At 44.4% G+C, this 21,269-nt stretch overlaps 1 protein-coding gene across 1 annotated transcript in view; it reads left to right on the top strand.

Moving 5' to 3' along the window:
- Nucleotides 1-14,903: 14,903 nt before the first annotated feature.
- Nucleotides 14,904-21,269, top strand: part of LOC311146525 (DENN domain-containing protein 2A-like) — a gene marked incomplete at its 5' end in the record, with an annotated part of 72,722 nt that continues 66,356 nt past the window's right edge. The window contains 7 exons of the mRNA XM_084183044.1: nucleotides 14,904-16,084; nucleotides 16,210-16,277; nucleotides 16,361-16,458; nucleotides 17,148-17,366; nucleotides 17,881-17,974; nucleotides 18,067-18,117; nucleotides 18,276-18,487. Of these exons, the coding sequence (XP_084039170.1) occupies nucleotides 14,904-16,084; nucleotides 16,210-16,277; nucleotides 16,361-16,458; nucleotides 17,148-17,366; nucleotides 17,881-17,974; nucleotides 18,067-18,117; nucleotides 18,276-18,487 (1,923 nt within the window). The remainder of the gene's footprint in view (nucleotides 16,085-16,209; nucleotides 16,278-16,360; nucleotides 16,459-17,147; nucleotides 17,367-17,880; nucleotides 17,975-18,066; nucleotides 18,118-18,275; nucleotides 18,488-21,269) is intronic.

Genomic DNA, 21,269 nt, shown 5'->3' with positions numbered 1-21,269 from the left:
TACTAATTGAGTGTATGTAAACTTCTGACCCACTGGGAATGTGATGAAAGAAATAAAAGCTGAAATAAATAATTCTCTCTACTATTATTCTGACATTTCACATTCTTAAAATAAAGTGGTGATCCTAACTGACTTAAGACAGGGATTTTCTTTTTACTGAGTTAAAATGTATTTGGCTAAGGTGTATGCAAACTTCCGACTTCAACTGTATAAGTGTTGTTGTCAATTAGTTTACTCCAATTAGGGGAGGGGTGGTAGGATTAGAGGAAACAAAAAAAGGAAAAATATATATTTTATACACAGTTTGAGTTTGAGTTTGAGTTTGAGTTTATTTTTACAGGGATAGTGCACATTAATCAACGTTTCAGTAAAAGTGCTGGTTTTAGCCAGCCGGCTAATTTTCAACCGCAGTCCCTGGGCAGGTTATTAAAAACAATTACAATATAGACAATAACAACATAGAACAAGACATATCATACAGACATAGCAACATAGGACAAACAAGACGTAGCATACAGACCGAGCAACATAGAACAAAAAGCAGCAAGACAAAATTCATAAAAGCAACAAAATGTTTCCACACCTCACAAGTTACAGACAACAGACATGGAAAGCGGCAACACACAGCTAGGGACCATGTTCACAAATCTGATTGACCTTTAGCCATGTCTTCAAGCATTTTGTGAAAGTGTGATATGTGGTGCAGTTATGTGTGTCTGATGGCAGTGTATTCCAGACATGGGAAGCTCTCACAGAAAAAGCGGATTTACTAAAGGTGCTTTTCCTTAGGGGAACTACACAGTCACCTCTCATGGCAGACCTTGTGGATCTGCTGCCATATGTTTGGGTTTTCTGTTTAACAAAAATACTGAGTGGAGGGGGAGCCAAGCCATTTAGGATCTTGAATACAAGACATGCATCGGTGTATTGCACAAGATTTTCCCAACTCAGGAGCTCATGTGGTCAAAGGTTTTGAGAATGACACAAATACTAATTTTCACAAAGTCTGCTGCCTCAGTTTTGATTATGTCAATTTGCATATACTCCAGAATGTCTTTAAGAGTGATCAGATGAATTGCAATTAATTGCAATGTCCCTCTATGCCATAAAAATGAACTTAATCCCCCAAAAAACATTTCCACTGCATTTCAGCCCTGCCACAAAAGGACCAGCTGCCATCATGTCAGTGATTCTCTCGTTAACACAGGTGAGAGTGTTGACGAGGACAAGGCTGGAGATTACTCTGTCATGCTGATTGAGTTAGAATAACAGACTGGAAGCTTTAAAAGGAGGGTGGTGCTTGAAATCATTGTTCTTCCTCTGTGAACCATGGTTACCTGCAAGGAAACACGTTCCGTCATCATTGCTTTGCACAAAAAGGGCTTCACAGGCAAGGATATTGCTGTTAGTAAGATTGCACCTAAATCAACCATTTATCGGATCATCAAGAACTTCAAGGAGAGAGGTTCAATTCTTGTGAAGAAGGCGTCAGGGCGCCCAAGAAAGTCCAGCAAGCTCCAGGACCGTCTCCTAAAGTTGATTCAGCTGCGGGATTGGGGCACCACAAGTGCAGAGTTTGCTCAGGAATGGCAGCATGCAGGTGTGAGTACATCTGCACGCACAGTGATGCAAAGACTTTTGGAGGATGGCCTGGTGTCAAGAAGGGCAGCAAAGAAGCCACTTCTCTCCAGGAAAAACATCAGGGACAGACTGATGTTCTGCAAAAGGTACAAGGATTGGACTGCTGAGGACTGGGGTAAAGTCATTTTCTCTGATGAATCCCCTTTCCGATTGTTTGGGGCATCTGGAAAACACCTTGTCCGGAGAAGACAAGGTGAGCGCTACCATCAGTCCTGTGTCATGCCAACAGTAAAGCATCCTGAGACCATTCATGTGTGGGGTTGTTTCTCAGCCAAGGGAATGGGTGTTTCTCAGCCAAGGGAATGGGCTCACACACAATTTTGCCTAAGAACAACACAGCCATGAATAAAGAATGGTACCAACACATCCTCCGAGTGCAACCTCCCTACCATCCAAGAATAGTTTGGTGACGACCAATGCCTTTTCCAGCATGATGGAGTACCTTGCCATAAGTAATAACTAAGTGGCTCGGGGAACAAAACATCAACATTTTGGGTCCATGGCCAGGAAACTCCCCAGACCTTAATCCCATTGAGAACTTGTGGTCGATCCTCAAGAGGCAGGTGGACAAACAAAACCCCCAAAATTCTGACAAACTCCAAGCATTGATTATGCAAGAATGTGATGCCATCAGTCAGGATGTGGCCCAGAAGTTTATTGACAGCATGCCAGGGCGGATTGCAGAGGTCTTGAAAAAGAAGGGTCAACACTGCAAATATTGACTCTTTGCATGCACTTAATGTAATTGTCAATAAAAGCCTTTGACACTTATGGAATGCTTGTAATTATACTTCAATATACCATAGTCACATCTGACAAAAATATCTCATAACACTGAAGCAGCGAACTTTGTGAAGACCAATACTTGTGTCATTCTCAAAACTTTTGACCACGACTGTACAGTACCAGTCAAAAGTTTGGACACACCTACACATTCCAGGGTTTTTCTTTATTTTTACTATTTTTTACATTATAGAATAATAGTGAAGACCTCAAAACTATGAAATAACATATATGGAATCATGTAGTAACCAAGAAAGTGTTAAACAAATCAAAAATATTTAATATTTGAGAATCTTCAAAGTAGCCACCCTTTGATGACAGCTTTACACACTCTTGGCATTCTCTCAACCTGCTTCATGAGGTAGTCACTGGAATGCATTTCAATTAACAGGTGTGCATTGTTAAAAGTTAATTTGTGGAATTTAATGCGTTTGAGCTAATCAGTTGTGTTGTGACAAGGTAGGGGTGGTATACAGTAGATTTGGTAAAAGACCAAGTCCATATTATGGTAAGAACAGCTCAAATAAGCAAAGATAAATGACAATCCATCATTACTTTAAGACATGAAGGTCAGTCAATACGGAACATTTCAAGAACTTTGAAAGTTTCTTCAAGTTCAGTCGCAAAAACCGTCACGCGCTATGATGAAACTGGTTCTCATGAGGACCGCCACAGGAAAGGACGACCCAGAGTTACCTCTGCTGCAGAGGATAAGTTCATTAGAGTTACAATCCTCAGATTGCATCCCAAATAAATGCTTCACAGAGTTCAAGTAACAGACACATCTCAACATCAACTGTTCAGAGGAGACTGTGTGAATCAGGCCTTCATGGTCGAATTGCTGCAATGAAACCACTACTAAAGGACACCAATATGAAGAAGCGACTTTTTGAAGAAGAGACTTGCTTGGGCCAGAAAACACGAGAAATGAAATCTGTCGTTTGGTCAGATAAGTCCAAATGTGAGATTTTTGGTACCAACCGCTGTGTCTTTGTGAGATGCAGATTAGGTGAACGGATGATCTCCGCATGTGTGGTTCCCACCGTGAAGCATAGAGGAGGTGGTGTGATGGTGTGGGGGTGCTTTGCTGGTGACACAGTCTTTGATTTATTTAGAATTCAAGGCAAACTTAACCAACATGGCTACCACAGCATTCTGCAGCGACACGACATCCCATCTGGTTTGCGCTTATTGGGACTATCATTTGTTTTTCAGCAGGACAATGACCCAACACACCTCCAAGCTGTGTAAGAGCTATTTGACCAAAAAGGAAAGTGATGGAGTGCTGCATCAGATGACCTGGCCTCCACAATCACCCGACCTCAACCCAATTGAGATGGTTTGGGATGAGTTGGTCCACAGAGTGAAGGAAAAGCAGCAAACAAGTGCTCAGCATATATGGGAAGTCCTTCAAGACTGTTGGAAAAGCATTCAAGGTGAAGCTGGTTGAGAGAATGCCAAGAGTGTGCAAAGCTGTCATCAAGGCTTTGCAATCCAAGATGGGGTACTTTCCTGCACCCCGCCTCACCCAATGTGGAACGGATTCTATTATTTCTTATAACTTTTTTATCTAGAACCAGCTGAAACTAGCCAGCTAGCCAGCTAACTAGCTACTTGCTAGCTACTTGCTATTAGCCACCGTTAGCGGTTTTCACCATTGTCCATGGCCTGCACTACCTACCAGCCAGCTCTAGCCTGGACAATTATTGGCCAGTCTGCACAGCGCACTATCGACCCAGAACATATCGTATTTTCTGCTGGAATCACTGAATCAATGGACCTTAACACCGGATCATCACAACTAGCTAGCTGCAACCGAATGGATGTTGTAGTTGGCTAATCACCACTGTCCAGAAGCTAGCACCAGTTAGCCTTGAGCTAGCCTCGAGCCAGGCCCATCTCCCGGCTATCTACCTCTCTGTCAACTGGACGGGACCTCCTAGTGTCGACACGGAGCCCTGCCGATCCATCACCACTGGTCTGCCGACGTAATTGATGTGGTTTCAACAGCCTTCCCGTTGCGATGACCACGAAGATCCATCTGCTGGCCCTGGCCCGCTAGCACACGCAATCAACAGCCGTGCGTCCTGCTCGCCTGTTACATAGCAGCCATCGAACTGCTCCCGGACTCACCTATTGCTGTTCACTGGACCTTATGATCAATCAGCTACACAGCTGATGCCTGCTGGACTGTTCCTTTACACGGTACCCCATCCTGTTTATCTGCCCTGTTTATCTGTTTAGCATCAGCCCAAACTTTCATCGCCATTACCAGTTGTTGTCTTAGCTCTCTCGAATAACACCTGTAATTGCTTTATGCCTCTCTCCCATGTCAATATGCCTTGCCTATTGCTGTTTCGGTTAGTTCTTATCAAATTTCACTGTAGAGCCCCAAGTCCTGCTCAACCTGCTTCAGATAGCTCCTTTGTCCCACCCCCCACACACGCAGAGACCGGCTCAATCGGTGCCTCCAGTGATGCTATCTCTTTCATCGTTACCCAACACTTAGGTTTACCTCCATTGTACTCATCCTTCCATTTCCTTGTCTGTACATAATGCCCTGAATCTATTCTACAACGCCCGGAAATCTGCTCCTTTTATTCTCTGTACCCAATGCACTTGAAGACCAGTTCTTAAAGCCTTTAGCCGTATCCTTATTCTACCACTCCTCTGTTCCTCTGGTGATGTAGAGGTTAACCCAGGCCCTGTAGCCCCCAGTATCACTCCTACTCCCAAGGCGCTATCATTTGTTGACTTCTGTAACCGTAAAAGCCTTGGTTTCTTGCATGTTAACATCAGAAGCATCCTCCCTAAGTTTGAGTTATTCACTGCTTTAGCACACTCCGCCAACCCTGATATTCTAGCAGTGTCTGAATCCTGGCTTAGGAAGGCCACCAAAAACTGAGATTTCCATCCCCAACTACAAAATGTTCCTTCTAGATAGAACTGCTAATGGGGGCGGAGTTACAATCTACTGTAGAGATAGCCTGCAGAGCTCTATCATACTATCCAGGTCTGTGCCCAAACAGATTGAGCTTCTACTTCAAAAAATCCACCTTTCCAGAAATAAGTCTCTTACTGTTGCCGCTTGCTACAGACCCCCCTCAGCCTCCAGCTGTGACCTGGACACCATATGTGAATTGATTGCCCCCCATCTATCCTCAGAGTTCATACTGCTTGGTGACCTAAACTGGGATATGCTTAACACCCCGGCCGTCCTACAATCTAAACTAGATGCCCTCAATCTCACACAAATTATCAAGGAACCTACCAGGTACAACCCTAAATCCGTAAACATGGGCACCCTCATAGATATCATCCTGACTAATTTACCCTCTAGATACACCTACGCTGTCTTCAACCAGGATCTCAGCGATCACTGCCTCATTGGCTGCGTCAGTAATGGGTCCGCGGTCAAACGACCACCCCTCATCACTGTCAAACGCTCCCTAAAACACTTCAGTGAGCAGGCCTTTTTAATTGACCTGGCCAGGGTATCCTGGATGAATTTTGACCTCATTCTGTCAGTAGAGGATACCTGGTTGTTCTTTAAAAGTACTTTCCTCTCCATCTAAAATAAGCATGCCCTATTCAAAAAATTCAGAACTAAGAACAGATATAGCCCCTGGTTCACCCCAGACTTGACTGCCCTTGATCAGCACAAAAACATCCTGTGGCGTACTGCATAAGCATCGAACAGCCCCCACGACATGCAACTTTTCAGGGAAGTTAGGAACAAATATACACAATCAGTTAGGAAAGCAAAGGCTAGCTTTTTCAAACAGAAATGTGAATCCTGTAGCAATAACTACAAAACGTTTTGGGACACTGTAAAGTCCATGGAGAATAAGAGCACCTCCTCCCAGCTGCCCACTGCACTGAGGCTAGGAAACACTGTCACCACCGATAAATCTACGATAACCGAGAATTTCAATAAGCATTTTGCTACGGCTGGCCCTACCGCTTCTCCTTCACCCAAATTCAGATAGCTGATGTTCTGAAAGAGCTGCAAAATCTGGACCCCTACAAATCAACTGGGCTAGACAATCATGAACCTTTCTATCTAAAATTAACCACCGAAATTGTAGCAACCCCTGTTACTAGCCTGTTCAACCTCTCTTTCATATCATCTGAGATCTCCAGAGATTGGAAAGCTGCCGCAGTCATCCCCCTCTTCAAAGGGGGTGACACTCTAGAGCCAAACTGTTACAGACCTATATACATCCTGCCCTGCCTTTCGAAAGTATTTGAAAGCCAAGTTTAAAAACAGATCACCGACCATTTCAAATCCCACCATAACTTCTCCGCTATGCAATCTGGTTTCCGAGCTGGTCATGGCTGCACCTCAGCCACGGTCAAGGTCCTAAACGATATTATAACCACGATCGATAAAAGACAGTACTGTGCAGCCGTCTTCATCGACCTGGCCAAGGCTTTCGACTCTGTCAATCACTGCATTATTATTGGCAGATTAAACAGACTTGGTATCTCAAATGACTGCCTCGCCTCGTTCACCAAATAATTCTCAGATAGAGTTCAATGTGTCAAATCGGAGGGCCTGTTGTCTGGACCTCTGGCATTTTCTATGGGGGTGCCACAAGGTTCAATTCTCGGTCCAACTATATTCTCTGTGTATATCAATGATGTATATCTTACTGCTGGTGACTCTCAGATCCACCTCTACGCAGACGACACCATTTTGTATACATCTGGCCCTTCATTGGACACTGTGTTAACAAACCTCCAAACGAGCTTCAATGCCATACAACACTCCTTCCGTAGCCTCCAACTGCTCTTAAACGCTAGTAAAACTAAATGCATGCTCTTCAATCGAACGCTGCTTGCACCCGCCCGCCCGACTAGAATCACTACTCTCGGCGGGTCTGACTTAGAATATGTGGACAACTACAAATACCTAGGTGTCTGGTTAGACCGTAAACTCTCCTTCCAGACTCACATTAAGCATCTCCAATCCAAAGTTAAATCTAGAATCGGCTTCCTATTTCGCAACAAAGCCTCCTTCACTCATGCTGTCAAACATGCCCTCGTAAAACTGACTATCCTACCGATCCTTGACTTCGGCAATGTCATTTACAAAATAGCCTCCAACACTCTACTAAGCAAATTGGATGTAGTCTATCACAATTCCATCTGTTTTGTCACCAAAGCCCCATATACTACCCACCATTGTGACCTGTACGCTCTCGTTGGCTGGCCCTCACTACATATTCGTCGCCAATCCCACTGGCTCCAGGTCATCTATAAATCTCTGCTAGGCATATCCCCGCCTTATTTTAGCTTATTGGTCACCATAGCAACACCCACCCGTAGTATGCGCTCCAGCAGGTATATCTCGCTGGTCATCCCCAAAGCCAACACCTCCTTTGGCCGCCATTCCTTCCAGTTCTCTTCTGCTAATGACTGGAACGAACTTAAAACATCTCTGAAGCTGGAGACTCTTATCTCCCTCACTAACTTTAAGCATCAGTTGTCAGAGCAGCTTACCGATCACTGCACCTGTACACAGCCCATCTGTAATTAGCCCACCCAACTACCTCATCCCCATATTGTTATTTATTTTGCTCATTTGCACCCCAGTATCTCTATTTGCACATCATCTTCTGCATATCTATCACTTCAGTGTTAATACTAAATTGTAATTATTTTGCACTATGGCCTATTTATTGCCTTACCTCCATAACTTACTACATTTGCACACACTGTATATAGATTTTCTATTGTGTTATTGACTGTATGTTTTTTTTAAAATCCCATGTGTAACTCTTGTTTTTTTTTTTTATCGCACTGCTTTGCTTTATCTTGGCCAGGTCACAGTTGTAAATGAGAACTTGTTCTCAACTGGCCTACCTGGTTAAATAAAGGTGAAATAAAAATTAATACAAATAAAAGGCAAAGGGTGGTTACTTTAAAGAATCTAAAATCTAAAATATATTTTGATTTGTTTAACACTTTTTTTGTTACTACATGATTCCTTATGTGTTATTTCATAGTTTTGATGTCTTCACAATTTTTCTACAATGTAGAAGATAGTAAAAATAAAGAAGAACCTTGAATGAGTAGGTGTGTCCAAACTTTTGACTGGTACTGTATATATATTGACAAAAATATGGGGGAGTGGAAATTATGCAGACAATTACGTTGATGGAAGCCTCAATCTATCTGCAATATTAAAGCTGATCTACCCCCTAAAAATATAGAAAGAAAGGGGCAGCCTGCATAGGTTAAATGTTTTAACTTGATTTGGGCTCACATCGTGCCAATGTGGGCATGTTTGCTGGGAAAAGAGGGGCTTATTTCAGGCAAGGTGAGGACTGCCCTTACTAGATATGGGCTGCCCACACTGGGCCACACTGGGCCAATGCCTTGGGGGCCAATGTGGAACCGATAAGCAAAGGCGCATCGGCCAAATGTGGCAGCCTCTGTGGGGCCAATATTTGACCCGCATTGGGCCCACATCGTGCCAATGTGGACATGTTTGCTGGATCCTCTCTGTTCTTTGAAGTAGATGTTAAATTGAACACTCTGCCTTGCTGTCTGTCTGTCTCATCTTTTTGATCAATACCCTTGGATGAAGAGCGCCATGCAATTTGAATACCCTTTCGTACCTCAAAATCAATACAGCAGATCTCTCACAAAGACATACCTTCCTCATTAATCAAACCAGCGCTGTTGTTGTTATTGTTTTCAAGTGTGTATTCTTCTCATGTGTTGCTGTTCACAAATTAATGTTTACCTCTTGAGTGAGTTGTATACAGTGGGAAAAAAAGTATTTAGTCAGCCACCAATTGTGCAAGTTCTCCCACTTAAAAAGATGAGAGAGGCCTGTAATTTTCATCATAGGTACACGTCAGCTATGACAGACAAAATGAGAAAAAAATATCCAGAAAATCACATTGTAGGATTTTTAATGAATTTATTTGCAAATTATGGTGGAAAATAAGTATATGGTCAATAACAAAAGTTTCTCAATACTTTGTTATATACCCTTTGTTGGCAATGACACAGGTCAAACGTTTTCTGTAAGTCTTCACAAGGTTTTCACACACTGTTGCTCGTATTTTAGCCCATTCCTCCATGCAGATCTCCTCTAGAGCAGTGATGTTTTGGGGCTGTCGCTGGGCAACACAGACTTTCAACTCCCTCCAAAGATTTTCTATGGGGTTGAGATCTGGAGACTGGCTAGGCCACTCCAGGACCTTGAAATGCTTCTTACCAAGCCACTCCTTCGTTGCCCGGGCGGTGTGTTTGGGATCATTGTCATGCTGAAAGACCCAGCCACGTTTCATCTTCAATGCCCTTGCTGATGGAAGTAGGTTTTCACTCAAAATCTCACGATACATGGCCCTATTCATTCTTTCCTTTACACGGATCAGTCGTCCTGGTCCCTTTGCAGAAAAACAGCCCCAAAGCATGATGTTTCCACCCCCATGCTTCACAGTAGGTATGGTGTTCTTTGGATGCAACTCAGCATTCTTTGTCCTCCAAACACGACGAGTTGAGTTTTTACCAAAAATTTATATTTTGGTTTCATTTGACCATATGACATTCTCCCAATCCTCTTCTGGATCATCCAAATGCACTCTAGCAAACATCAGACAGGCCTGGACATGTACTGGCTTAAGCAGGGGGACACGTCTGGCACTGCAGGATTTGAGTCCCTGGCGGCATAGTGTGTTACTGATGGTAGGCTTTGTTACTTTGGTCCCAGCTCTCTGCAGGTCATTCACTAGGTCCCCCCGTGTGGTTCTGGGATTTTTGCTCACCGTTCTTCTGATCATTTTGACCCCACGGGGTGAGATCTTGCGTGGAGCCCCAGATCGAGGGAGATTATCAGTGGTCTTGTATGTCTTCCATTTCCTGATAATTGCTCCCACAGTTGATTTCTTCAAACCAAGCTGCTTACCTATTGCAGATTCAGTCTTCCCAGCCTGGTGCAGGTCTACAATTTTGTTTCTGGTGTCCTTTGACAGCTCTTTGGTCTTGGTCATAGTGGAGTTTGGAGTGTGACTGTTTGAGGTTGTGGACAGGTGTCTTTTATACTGATAACAAGTTCAAACAGGTGCCATTAATACAGGTAACGAGTGGAGGACAGAGGAGCCTCTTAAAGAAGAAGTTACAGGTCTGTGAGAGCCAGAAATCTTGCTTGTTTGTAGGTGACCAAATACATATTTTCCACCATAATTTGCAAATAAATTCATAAAAAATCCTACAATGTGATTTTCGGGATTTTCTATTCTCAATTTGTCTGTCATAGTTGACGTGTACCTATGATGAAAATTACAGGCCTCTCTCATATTTTTAAGTGGGAGAACTTGCACAATTGGTGGCTGACTAAATACTTTTTTTCCCCACTGTATGTTGTTGAGAACTTCAACAACCTTTGCCGAGCGCAAAGTGAATTCCTTATAATCTTGCTCAGTGATACACAGGAAGAAGTCGGAGCAAAGAATTGGACAAACATTTCAAGCTAAGGGTAGGCCCAGGCAAAAGAAAGTTAAAGAATGTACCCTTTTACAAGCACTTTTATTTCAACTTTCAGATACTACCTAAGTATTGTACCTCCCAAGAAATATGAGCCTGGCAAACTGTATGAATTGGAAGTCCCTCGCAAACATCCAATAGAGCAAAATGAAGTGAACTTACTGTACATACTGAAGAATTCCAGTGCCAAAAGTTTCAACATTGATGTGTAGAAGGCCCAACTTGAATACAGAGACCTTTCAGTGGAGGACCTATTCAGACAGTATTTGTGTTCACTTTAGCCTCTCTGCTGTAAGCCCATTGCTGAGAATACTGCATGGATGAAAGAGCCTCTAACTCTACCACATTGATGCCGAACATGGTCAGCCTTTTGTCACCTTTGTCCTCTAAATGGCTTAATCGATCCGACGATCACTGGCGCCACACGAAAAGGCTGAGAGTTTGAAAAGCTTTCACAACCCCTACTGCCATGTTTATTGGAAGCCAGAAAATAGGCAATGTACCTTTTTGACTTCTGTGCCCACTCCAAGGAAAGGGAAAAGCTGCAATATGTGGACTTCTTTTCTGAAAATAGCAGATTAGAGAATATTGTTTAGCTACAGAAAAAGATTGTGATTGGTAGACCGGTCCGTCATCAATCAAATGCAACAAACCGAATTACACAGATACAATTTCATTAAATAAACTTCACAGCCTTTGATTATTGAATTGGATGTAGGCCAACTGCAATTCGATATTATCAGGAAGGGCACTACTGTACAGTAAGGGTGCACATTGAGAAAGCAGAAGAACAGTGCTGCCACCTACTGGACAGATCCTAAATCCCTGCTTGCAGGGAACAAGACCAGCAGCTACAGTGATAGTGACATGAATGGTCACCTGTCGCTGTGTCCACATCAATCATTGGCTGTATCTTCTGTAGCATGATATGCACTTCGAAACACTTCTACTGTGCCACTTCACAATATGTACACACAAGTACTTACAGTACTGGTGCATGCATTTCATCTTAGGTGAACACAGGTAAGTGAAAGTTTTTTTGGGAAACTGTTGTATTATGTTATTGTAAGAAGTGATGCATGTGCTGTGTGTGTGGTCTCTGTTGTTGCACTGAAACCATTGATGCAAAGTTAGTTGAAAATGATAAAGCATAATTATTTAAAGTTATGATATGAATATCTCAAAAATCATAGACTGGGATATTGTAATAAGCTGTTGCTACATAATGACATATATGTTACATGCAGGAAGATGTAGTTCTTGCAGCAGGCATTGGGATCGAAATGTGTAGGCATAGCTGCATTGCAACAGTGGTGCAGATAGACAGTTGCCATGAGAGGTTCAACACATGGATTTGAGGGAAATTAGTATAGCTATCACTGTTCACCCCTTTCTCTTGGACTAGCAGTTGGTGACTAACTCAAATCAATAACTTTGGCCTAATCATCATGCTATGAAATAGTTATGAACTTCAAGTTGCAGTAATCACAATATCCAGCAGGAAGCGGTAGAGAAACAGACCAATGACCTCAGAACAGTAAAGCAAAATCTTTACTACAGAAATGAACTTCTTGACAGAAAAGTTAGCAATCCCTGCAGAGTGGATATAGTAATTTGAACCCATTACATTGCATGTCAACTTAACCTCAGCCAGCTAAAATTTCCAACGATGTGCCTAAAGATGAGAATTGGTGGAGAGGAACCAGAACTTTCAGTTAGCTGGGAAGGGACCATTGCGAAAGAGTGGGAGGGGTCTGCAGCTATAGTGGGAGAGAGAGCTTAGGAGAAAGGGGTCAGCTATTCCTTGAGGATGGATGGCAAATAAAGCATTTAGAGGAAAATACTAAATCAGACTACTACAGCCTTGGAGCTGTGTTGGACTTGATGCAACCTTTGAGATACACTTCTTCATAATAAGCCAAGAGATGTTTGCCATAGTGTGTGAAAGGTGTCTTATGATGATTGATGACTAGTGTTGGAGTCGTGGGAAAGGAAAGGCAGATCGTGTATGGCAGATCCACAGCAAAGGACAAGATAGTATGTGAGAGAGGAGGTGACCTGCCTGTGATTGAGGAAGTCATGGAGATGGATGCTGTTGTATCAAGGGTCACTGATGTGGAAATGAGCTCCTGTTCCACTGGTAGTCTCACAAGGTCTGTGCAGCAGAGAAAGGTAAGGACAACTAGATTACAATTTGTTCATTGGCTGAGTTTGATAATATTGTATTAGGTTCTTGTCCTGTGTCAAAATTCTAGGACCTCTACAAGGCTGATGAACGAGAATAATGTTGATATTATGCATGGTCTGCTGTATATCCAGCAGTATGTGAATCCCTGGTGCTTTTTCATCTTATCTATGATTTAGTATACAGCAGAGGGCCATATGCTGTCTCTATTTATTCCTGACAGCTGCAAATATGTGCTTTATGTCCATACACACTACCATAATTATGATCTAAAAGGGGCTGCTTGGGAAACTCTACCCAAGATCTTCTTAGAAGCCAGTGAACTGAGAGACAATGCCCTGAGACCCAAAAGACAGAGACAGTTAGAGTAGACTCTCATAGAGAAGCGAGCTGGGTGATTAAAACATTTCCATTTGCCATGGTGGCAGTGACATTGGTTAAAAAGAATCAGGACTCTCTCTCCAATAGTGATTTGTGACTCACATTTTAGATTGGTGTGCTGACTTAGCCCCTCATAGGATCTGAACTACTTTTGTCTTGGTTTTGTGACTTAACAACTGGCTGTGAGAAATACTGTAGGAAACCAGATGTGAGGAATGAATGAGAGGTGGAAAATCAGTTATAGGATACTATTACACTGATCCAGTCTCACTGGGACAGAGATGCCTCCACTCTAGATGTCTGGCTAGGGATTTTATGGGCTTCATAGACAGATCTACATGACTAGAACTAGGATTAAGGCTCTCTCTCTCTCTCTCTCTCTCTCTCTCTCTCTCTCTCTCTCTCTCTCTCTCTCTCTCTCTCTCTCTCTCTCTCTCTCTCTCTCTCTCTCTCTCTCTCTCTCTCTCTCTCTCTCTCTCTCTCTCTCTCTCTCTCTCTCTCTCTCTCCCTCTCCCTCTCTCTCTCTCTCTCTCTCTCTCTCTCTCTCTCTCTCTCTCTCTCTCTCTCTCTCTCTCTAGAATGGAGTCTGCTAGCAGGATGACTGCAGGACCTATAATGTTGGAGGAATATCGATGGGTCCATTAAAAAAAATCACCAAAAAATATAATGGTTACAACTTAAAGGGGTTCCCCTTAAGCCAAATTACTCTTTCAACTACTAATATACTTCCCAATTCAAAACCATCAACTCACATACAACACATTCAGTTTTTCTTTAATTCATGACTGTTAAGTTTTTACTTGGGTGCAGAATGCTAATTTCCTCTAATTGTTTTTGAAAACAAAACAGTTCTAGATGGCTCTAATCCAAGTGGCTCTGGTCCAAGTATGTGTTTGTTTACTGAAGCTCTATGAGAAGAGTATCGTTGGTCACAGGCCTGTCCTCATGACATCTAGGCTACCGCCAGACTAAAGACCCTGACTTTCCCATCAATGACCGAACAGACTGGAATGTTCCTTAAATGGAGTTTGTGTTGTTATTGTCTTTTTATGTTGACCAAATAGAGAATTTGAGGTCTACAAGTTTGAGGTCTACAATAGATTTTAAAGTCAAGCGTCACACGTTTCAGTTGTATATGTACTTTGAGGTCTTATTTTGCCTGAATATAAAATTGAAGGTTGTGTTTGAGGTCTAAAAGTTTTAGTTGCCTGTGTTAACATGGTTTAGTAACCATTGTGTTGACTACCATTTGAAAGTGTAAACATTTGGACTGATATTTCAGACCACTGTGTCGTGGACTGAATAAAGGGGACCGTGCACCTACAGACCCTAACAACAGGTCAGGGCAACCAAACTGCCCCTCACCTCCCTAGACAACCTGAACAACCAGCTGGAGGTCCCAAGCATAGCCATGCAGGCTGAGAGGAACACCTTGGCTGGGGGCAGAAAACTCTCCAAACCTCCCCATGCCACCATCAAAGACAAGATCTCAAAGTGGGAAGGAAAGGAGTCTTCCCCATCCCCACCATTAACAACAACAACAGCTACTACTACACCCACTCAGAGTATTGTGGAAAGACCTGACTCCTTAATTAAGAGTGATTCCAAACCCACCATGGAGGACTCCAAAAGACCAACCAGCAGGGAGAAGCAGAAGAACAATGGGAAGGAGAACATAGGAAAGGATGGGGATTCAATGCCTACCTCCCCAACAGTCACTACAGTTCCTCTTGTGAAAAGAACAGAATCCCTGAAAAAGATTGACGCCAGACCCACCGTGGAGGAGCACAGGAGTAGACCAGCCAGCAAGGAGAAGCAGCAGAACCATGGGAAGGAGAATGAAGGAATGGCTGGGGATTTGAGGCCTACCTCGCTTGTGGGGCCTGTAAAGGACACTACTGTGAAAATAACTGAATCCCTGCAGAAGAAGAATGTCAGACCCTCCGAGGAGCAGCATGAAGGACACTGCAGCAGGTTGGCCAGCAGGGAAAAGCAGCAGAACATTGGGAAAGAGATCATAGGAAGGGCTGGGGCTTCTCAGCCTACTGTGGAGCCTGTGAAGGAGCAGGTGATGGGGATGCTGAAGAAAGACAACGTTAGGAGACTGGTGGAGCAGAGAGCTGTCTTCACTCTCTTCAAGAAGCTGGAGCAGACCATGAGGGAAGAGAACCCCGGTAAGAGTCCTCTAGAGCTACCTGGCAACTACTTCTGCCCTCCTAGCAGAGATACACAAGTAGAGGCCAAGAGAAGGGAGTTAGAATCCATTTTAGGAACACTGGACGCTGACCAGACGTTTGGGGGGTCGAGGCAAGGTGGGCAAGAGGGACGAGACCTGGAGAATGTGTACACAGAGCCAGGGACACCACCCATAAACCCGGTCCCCAAACCCCAGCGTACCTTCCAGCAAAGTACCTTCCAGCACCTCTCCAAATCTGAAAGGAGGACCCGCTCATTACCGAGACATGGGAAAGTGCAGAGGAATCTGCCCCCACTGCCTTCCATCTCCCCTCCACCTCTGTCCAACCAGCCTTCCCCCGACATCTACAGGAGACCCAGGACAGACAGACAAAGAGATAGAGACAACCAAAACAGGTAAAATAGCAGTACAGAACAGACAACAATACATTCACACTAACAGTAATTAATTCACTCTCATATAAACATACAAACAATATATTCATATTATTTCCCCCTTTCTTTCTTCTGTTCCTTCACAGGAAATCATTTGAGTTCGAGGACATTCTGTCATGTCATCCGCCGTATCATCATTATGAAATTATTACAGGTGAAGAATAAAATACAGATCGATCACAAATAATCATTGAACCTAAATTCAATAGTGTTTAATTATCTTTGGTCTCTCTGCAGACTATTCCAAGGAGAACCCATATGAGGACATTGACGTATCCAGTCAGTGCTCATCACAACCTTCTCTACCTTCCTCTCCTGGGTCAGAATGCTCCAAGGTACATAACACTGTCTCAATAATAACATAAAAGATGTCATCAACAGTCATGACAGTTTGTGTCAGTGTAGCAGATGGGGATCTGTGATGCTCACTCCTAAGCCTGAAGTGTCTCCACAAGCGCTGTTGAATAGCTAGCTTTTCGGTGGTGTGACTGAGTAAGATGCTTCAGGAGGACGGTCATGTGCCCCACCCCATCCTTTTTACGCTGCTGCTACTCTGTTAAGTATTTATGCATAGTCACTTTAACTCTACCCACATGTACATATTACCTCAACTACCTCAACTAGCCGGTGCTCCCGCACATTGACTCTGCAACGGTACCCCCCTGTATATATAGCCTCCCTACTGTCACTTTATTTTACTTCTACTCTTTTTTTCTCAACACTTTTTTTGTTGTTGTTTTATTCTTACTTTTTTTGTTTAAAATAAATGCACTGTTGGTTAAGGGCTGTAAGTAAGCATTTCACTATAATGTCTGCACCTGTTGTATTCGGCGCATGTGACCAATAACATTTGATTTGATTTGATTTGATGTGTATTTGCGAGGCAGAGGTCCTGGGTTTGAGCCTCATGAGCCAAATCAGGAGGAAGAGGTACTCGCTAAGCAAGCAGTGTGATGTCTTTTACATCAGTTTTTGACTTACTTTACTTCACAGATTGACCTGATTGTTTTTGGTCTCTGTGCAGATCTCGAGGCCTGGTTTCTTCAGACAGAACTCTGGTGGGAAGTGTAGCTTCAAACTTCCAGATCTGCGTAAGACCAACCACCACCGTAGTGATAGTGGAGGAGGAGTAGCATCTCCCCCCCGGCTCAGCCCCCCCTCCACCCCTCACAGCCCAGATGATCTGCCCCATTGGCTGTCTGGAGGAGATTCCTATAACCTTGCCTGCAGGAGGATACCAACGGTAAGAGACTGTGGGGTAATCTCAATAGTCTTAAGTTGTTTCCTCTCCTTGTGACACAAACCGGTGCGCCTGGCACATACTACCATACCCCTTTCAAATGCACTTACCCTCTATGAAGGGTTCTACAGATAACCTTTTTATCTTATCTTACCCTCTTATCTTTGGAGGATTCTTCCCTACTGAATATACCTAACATTGAGTTGCACCCCCCCCCCCCCCCCCCCACCCACCACCCACTACCATACCCTGTTCAAAGGCACATACATTTTTTATCTTGCCCATTCACCCTCTGAATGGCACACATACACAACCCATGTATCAGTTGTCTCAAGGCTTAAACATCCTTCTTTAACCGGTCTCCTCCCCTTCATCTACACTGATTGAGATCAATAAGGAATCATAGCATTCACCTGGATTCACCTGGTCAGTTTATGTCATGGAAAGGTGTTCTTAATGGTTTGTATACTCAGTGTATATCCAATATTTATATTTCTAACATTCATTCTTCCAACAGGATGTGCTTAAAATCAACAGCATCTTCGAGGCTCGTGTTGGAAAGAAACATCTGAGGAGGGTCTATCACATTGCTGAGACCAGCTCAGGGAGAGGTGAGTGTGAGATTATTTCAACCCCCCAAAACTTGACTAACATTATTTCAATGCTCTCCATTTTGTAACACTGTGTTTCCTGTTTGTTGCAGTCACAGATGAATACACTGACTCAGAGAGTGAGACAGAGGACAGGGCTAAAGGTACTATGTGAACAACTGACATCTTCCACAATTCCATCAAGTGCTTTTGTCAGTATTCAATTCAATCTCACATTCATTCATCTTCCCTTTTTCTGCCCCTTTCCTTCTCTTTCATTACCCTCCCTTTTTCCTTCCCTTCCCTCCTTCCTCTCTCTCAGCCCATCGGCAGCGTCTATCCTCAGTTCAGTCTATCCTGAGCCAGCCGGGTGAGGGTCAGTACGGTAACAAACACAGCTCTCTGGACCGCACCAGGAATCTGAAGCAGCTACATCAACGTCAGCTCTTTGAGTACTTTCTGGTTGTGGCGCTGCACAGCACCAAGGCTGGCATCCACTACCTGCCGGTGGTCATACAGCAATTTCCTCTCAAGGTGAGGAGAATGAAGGAGTTTGAAGATAGCGCTGAATTGGATAGCTGCCGTCTTTGAGGATCCTGACCGATTCTGCCATTTCTTTTGTTATTTTCTATGCTGATCATAACTTTTTTTGTACATAATGTCTCCACCATCATTTCCTATGACCGAAAACAGCTTCTGGACATCAGAACAGTGATCAATAACCTCGATTTGGATAAAGTGTTCTACTTTAACAAGTCGGCAGCTCTGGACGTTCTGTTTACCCCGGACCAGGCCCTGATCCCAGGACTCGAAAGAGGAAGCGGTGGCGAAAAAGAGGCAAGCTGTAACATAGAGGCAGGAAGCAGGTGCAGTTAGTGAGTTTAATAACAATGAACATGGAACGATACAAAACAAGAGACATGGAAACACAAACAATACTACCTGCTGACTGATAACAAAAGAGTGCTAAATAAAGGGTAGGTCATCAAGGGAGTAATGAAGTCCAGGTGTGACTGATGTGCGTAATGATGGTTGCCAGGTGTGCGTAAAGATGGGTCGTCAGCAAACGGTGGTTAGTAGATCGGTGACGTCGAGCGCCGGAGCGGGGGAGAGGGAGTAGACATGACACAAACGAGGCAGCGTCATGAGAAGACTACTTCAGCGAGCATGGAGAGCGCGATTAACTCCGTCATTTCTAACAAGTTTCAGAAAATAAATTTTGGTAGCATTTCTATGTTAAATTAAAAAAAATAATTTGGTGCATTTTTCCCCATATACCATCCATTTGGCTTTATTTTTATAATATATTACACTTGATCTTTCTTGAATAAGTTCCTCCAGTTCTTTTTGTTTTTCCTCTAACTTATTCTGTGCCTCTATGGGACAGTTTCTATTGCTATCAATCTGTACTGTTAGTCCCTCTAATTCCTTTGTTAATATGAACTATTTTGACCTAAATGGCTTTTGTTTTAAATACGTTTTAAAGGTCAGTATGAGATGAGCATGAGGGTTTTGTTGGCGAACGTGCAAACTCAATTACCTCTGCTCGAGACTATCCTATCAACGGGACCTGAAAAACTGTAATATGCCATGTTTCTCTGAGTTGCTGTTATTTCTATGCATCCTTAAGACCAGACGGCAAAATCGGGTAAGGCGAGAGGGGGAGGGGTGTGTCTTTTTGTTAACAACATCGGGTGCGCGATGTCTAATTTTACTCCACACACAGAAACACATACAAGGCCCTCCCTCACCCTCCCTTTGCAAATCAGACCATAACCTTATCCTCCTGATTCCTGCTTACAAGCAAAAAAACTCAAACAGGAAGTACTGTGTTGCTTGCCTCGAAGCGAGCATAGCTCAATACGGAAGTGGTCTGACGAAGCGGATGCTAAGCTACAGGACTGTTTCGCTATAGCGCAGTCACCGTCTTCATAAATAAGTGCATTGAGGTCGTCATCCCCACAGTGACTGTACGTACATAACCCAACCAGAAGTAATGGATTACAGGCAACATTCACACTGAGCTAAAGGCTAGAGCTTCCGCTTTCAAGGAGCGAGACAATGATACAGACGCTTATACGAAATCCTGCTACGACCACCGACGAGTCATAAAACAGGCAAAGCACCAATACAGGTGTCACGATCGTCGTTACAGGAAGCGGACCAAGGCGCAGCGTGTGATACAAACATGACTTTATTTTAATTAACGAACAAACCAAAACACGACTCGTGAAGTCCAACGGTTAAACATACCGAAACGGAACAAAAACCCACAACACCCACAGGAAAACATACAGATTAAATATGGCTCCCAATCAGAGATAACGAGCCGACAGCTGACACTCGTTACCTCCGATTGGGAGTCATTGACCAAACATAGAAATAAACCCAACAGAAATACAAACATAGAAATACACCCAACGAATGAACACACCCTGGCTCAAATTACAGAGTCCCGGAGCCAGAGCGTGACAGTACCCCCCCCTAAAGGCGCGGACTGCGACCGCGCCTCAATACGGGCTAAACAAGGGAGGGCTGGGTGGGCATACCTCCTCGGCGGTGGCTCTGGCTCTGGCCTTGATCCCCACCTCCTCTCCCACCCCCCAAAGTACCCCTGGTCCTGTCTAGCCCCGCTGGCCGGAGCCGGACTGACGACACGCGCCCCTGGCTTGGTGCGTGGAGGACGAACGGGCCTTACCAGGCTGACGACGCGCACCACTGCCTTGGCGCGGGGAGCAGGAATGGGCCGGACCGGGCTGACGAAGCGCACCCCTGTCTTGGTGCGGAGAGCGGAACCGGGCCGGACAGGGCTGACGAAACGCACCACAGACTTGGTGCGGGGAGCAGGACTGGGCCGGACAGGGCTGACGAAGCGCACCACAGACCTGGTGCGGGGAGCAGGAACGGGCAGAGCCGGGCTGACGAGACGCACCACAGACTTGATGCGGGGAGCAGGGACAGGCCGGGCTGAACTGGCGACGCGCACCACAGACCTGGTGCGGAGAGCAGGAACGGGCAGAGCCGGGCTGACGAGACGCACCACAGACTTCATGCGGGGAGCAGGAATGGGCCGGACTGGACTGACGACGCACACCACTGGCTTGGTGCGGGAAGCTTGGATGGGCCGGACTGTACTGGGGACACACACCACTGGCCCTACACCGGGATCTGGAACGGGCCGGACCGGACTGGCAACACACGCCAGTACCTCTCGCCGTGCCTCTACTTCCTCCATCCCCTCTTTGACCAGTGGCCCCCGTAACCCGGCGGCCTTCTCCGGCAACCCACTGGACCGCTCTATCGTGGCCTCCTGCTG

Source organism: Coregonus lavaretus (genome assembly GCF_964263955.1).
Source record: "Coregonus lavaretus genome assembly, chromosome: 19".
In the NCBI taxonomy this organism is placed as follows: Eukaryota; Metazoa; Chordata; class Actinopteri; order Salmoniformes; family Salmonidae; genus Coregonus; species Coregonus lavaretus.
Note: the sequence above shows the minus strand (reverse complement) of the source record. Positions and strands in the feature narration are given on the sequence as shown.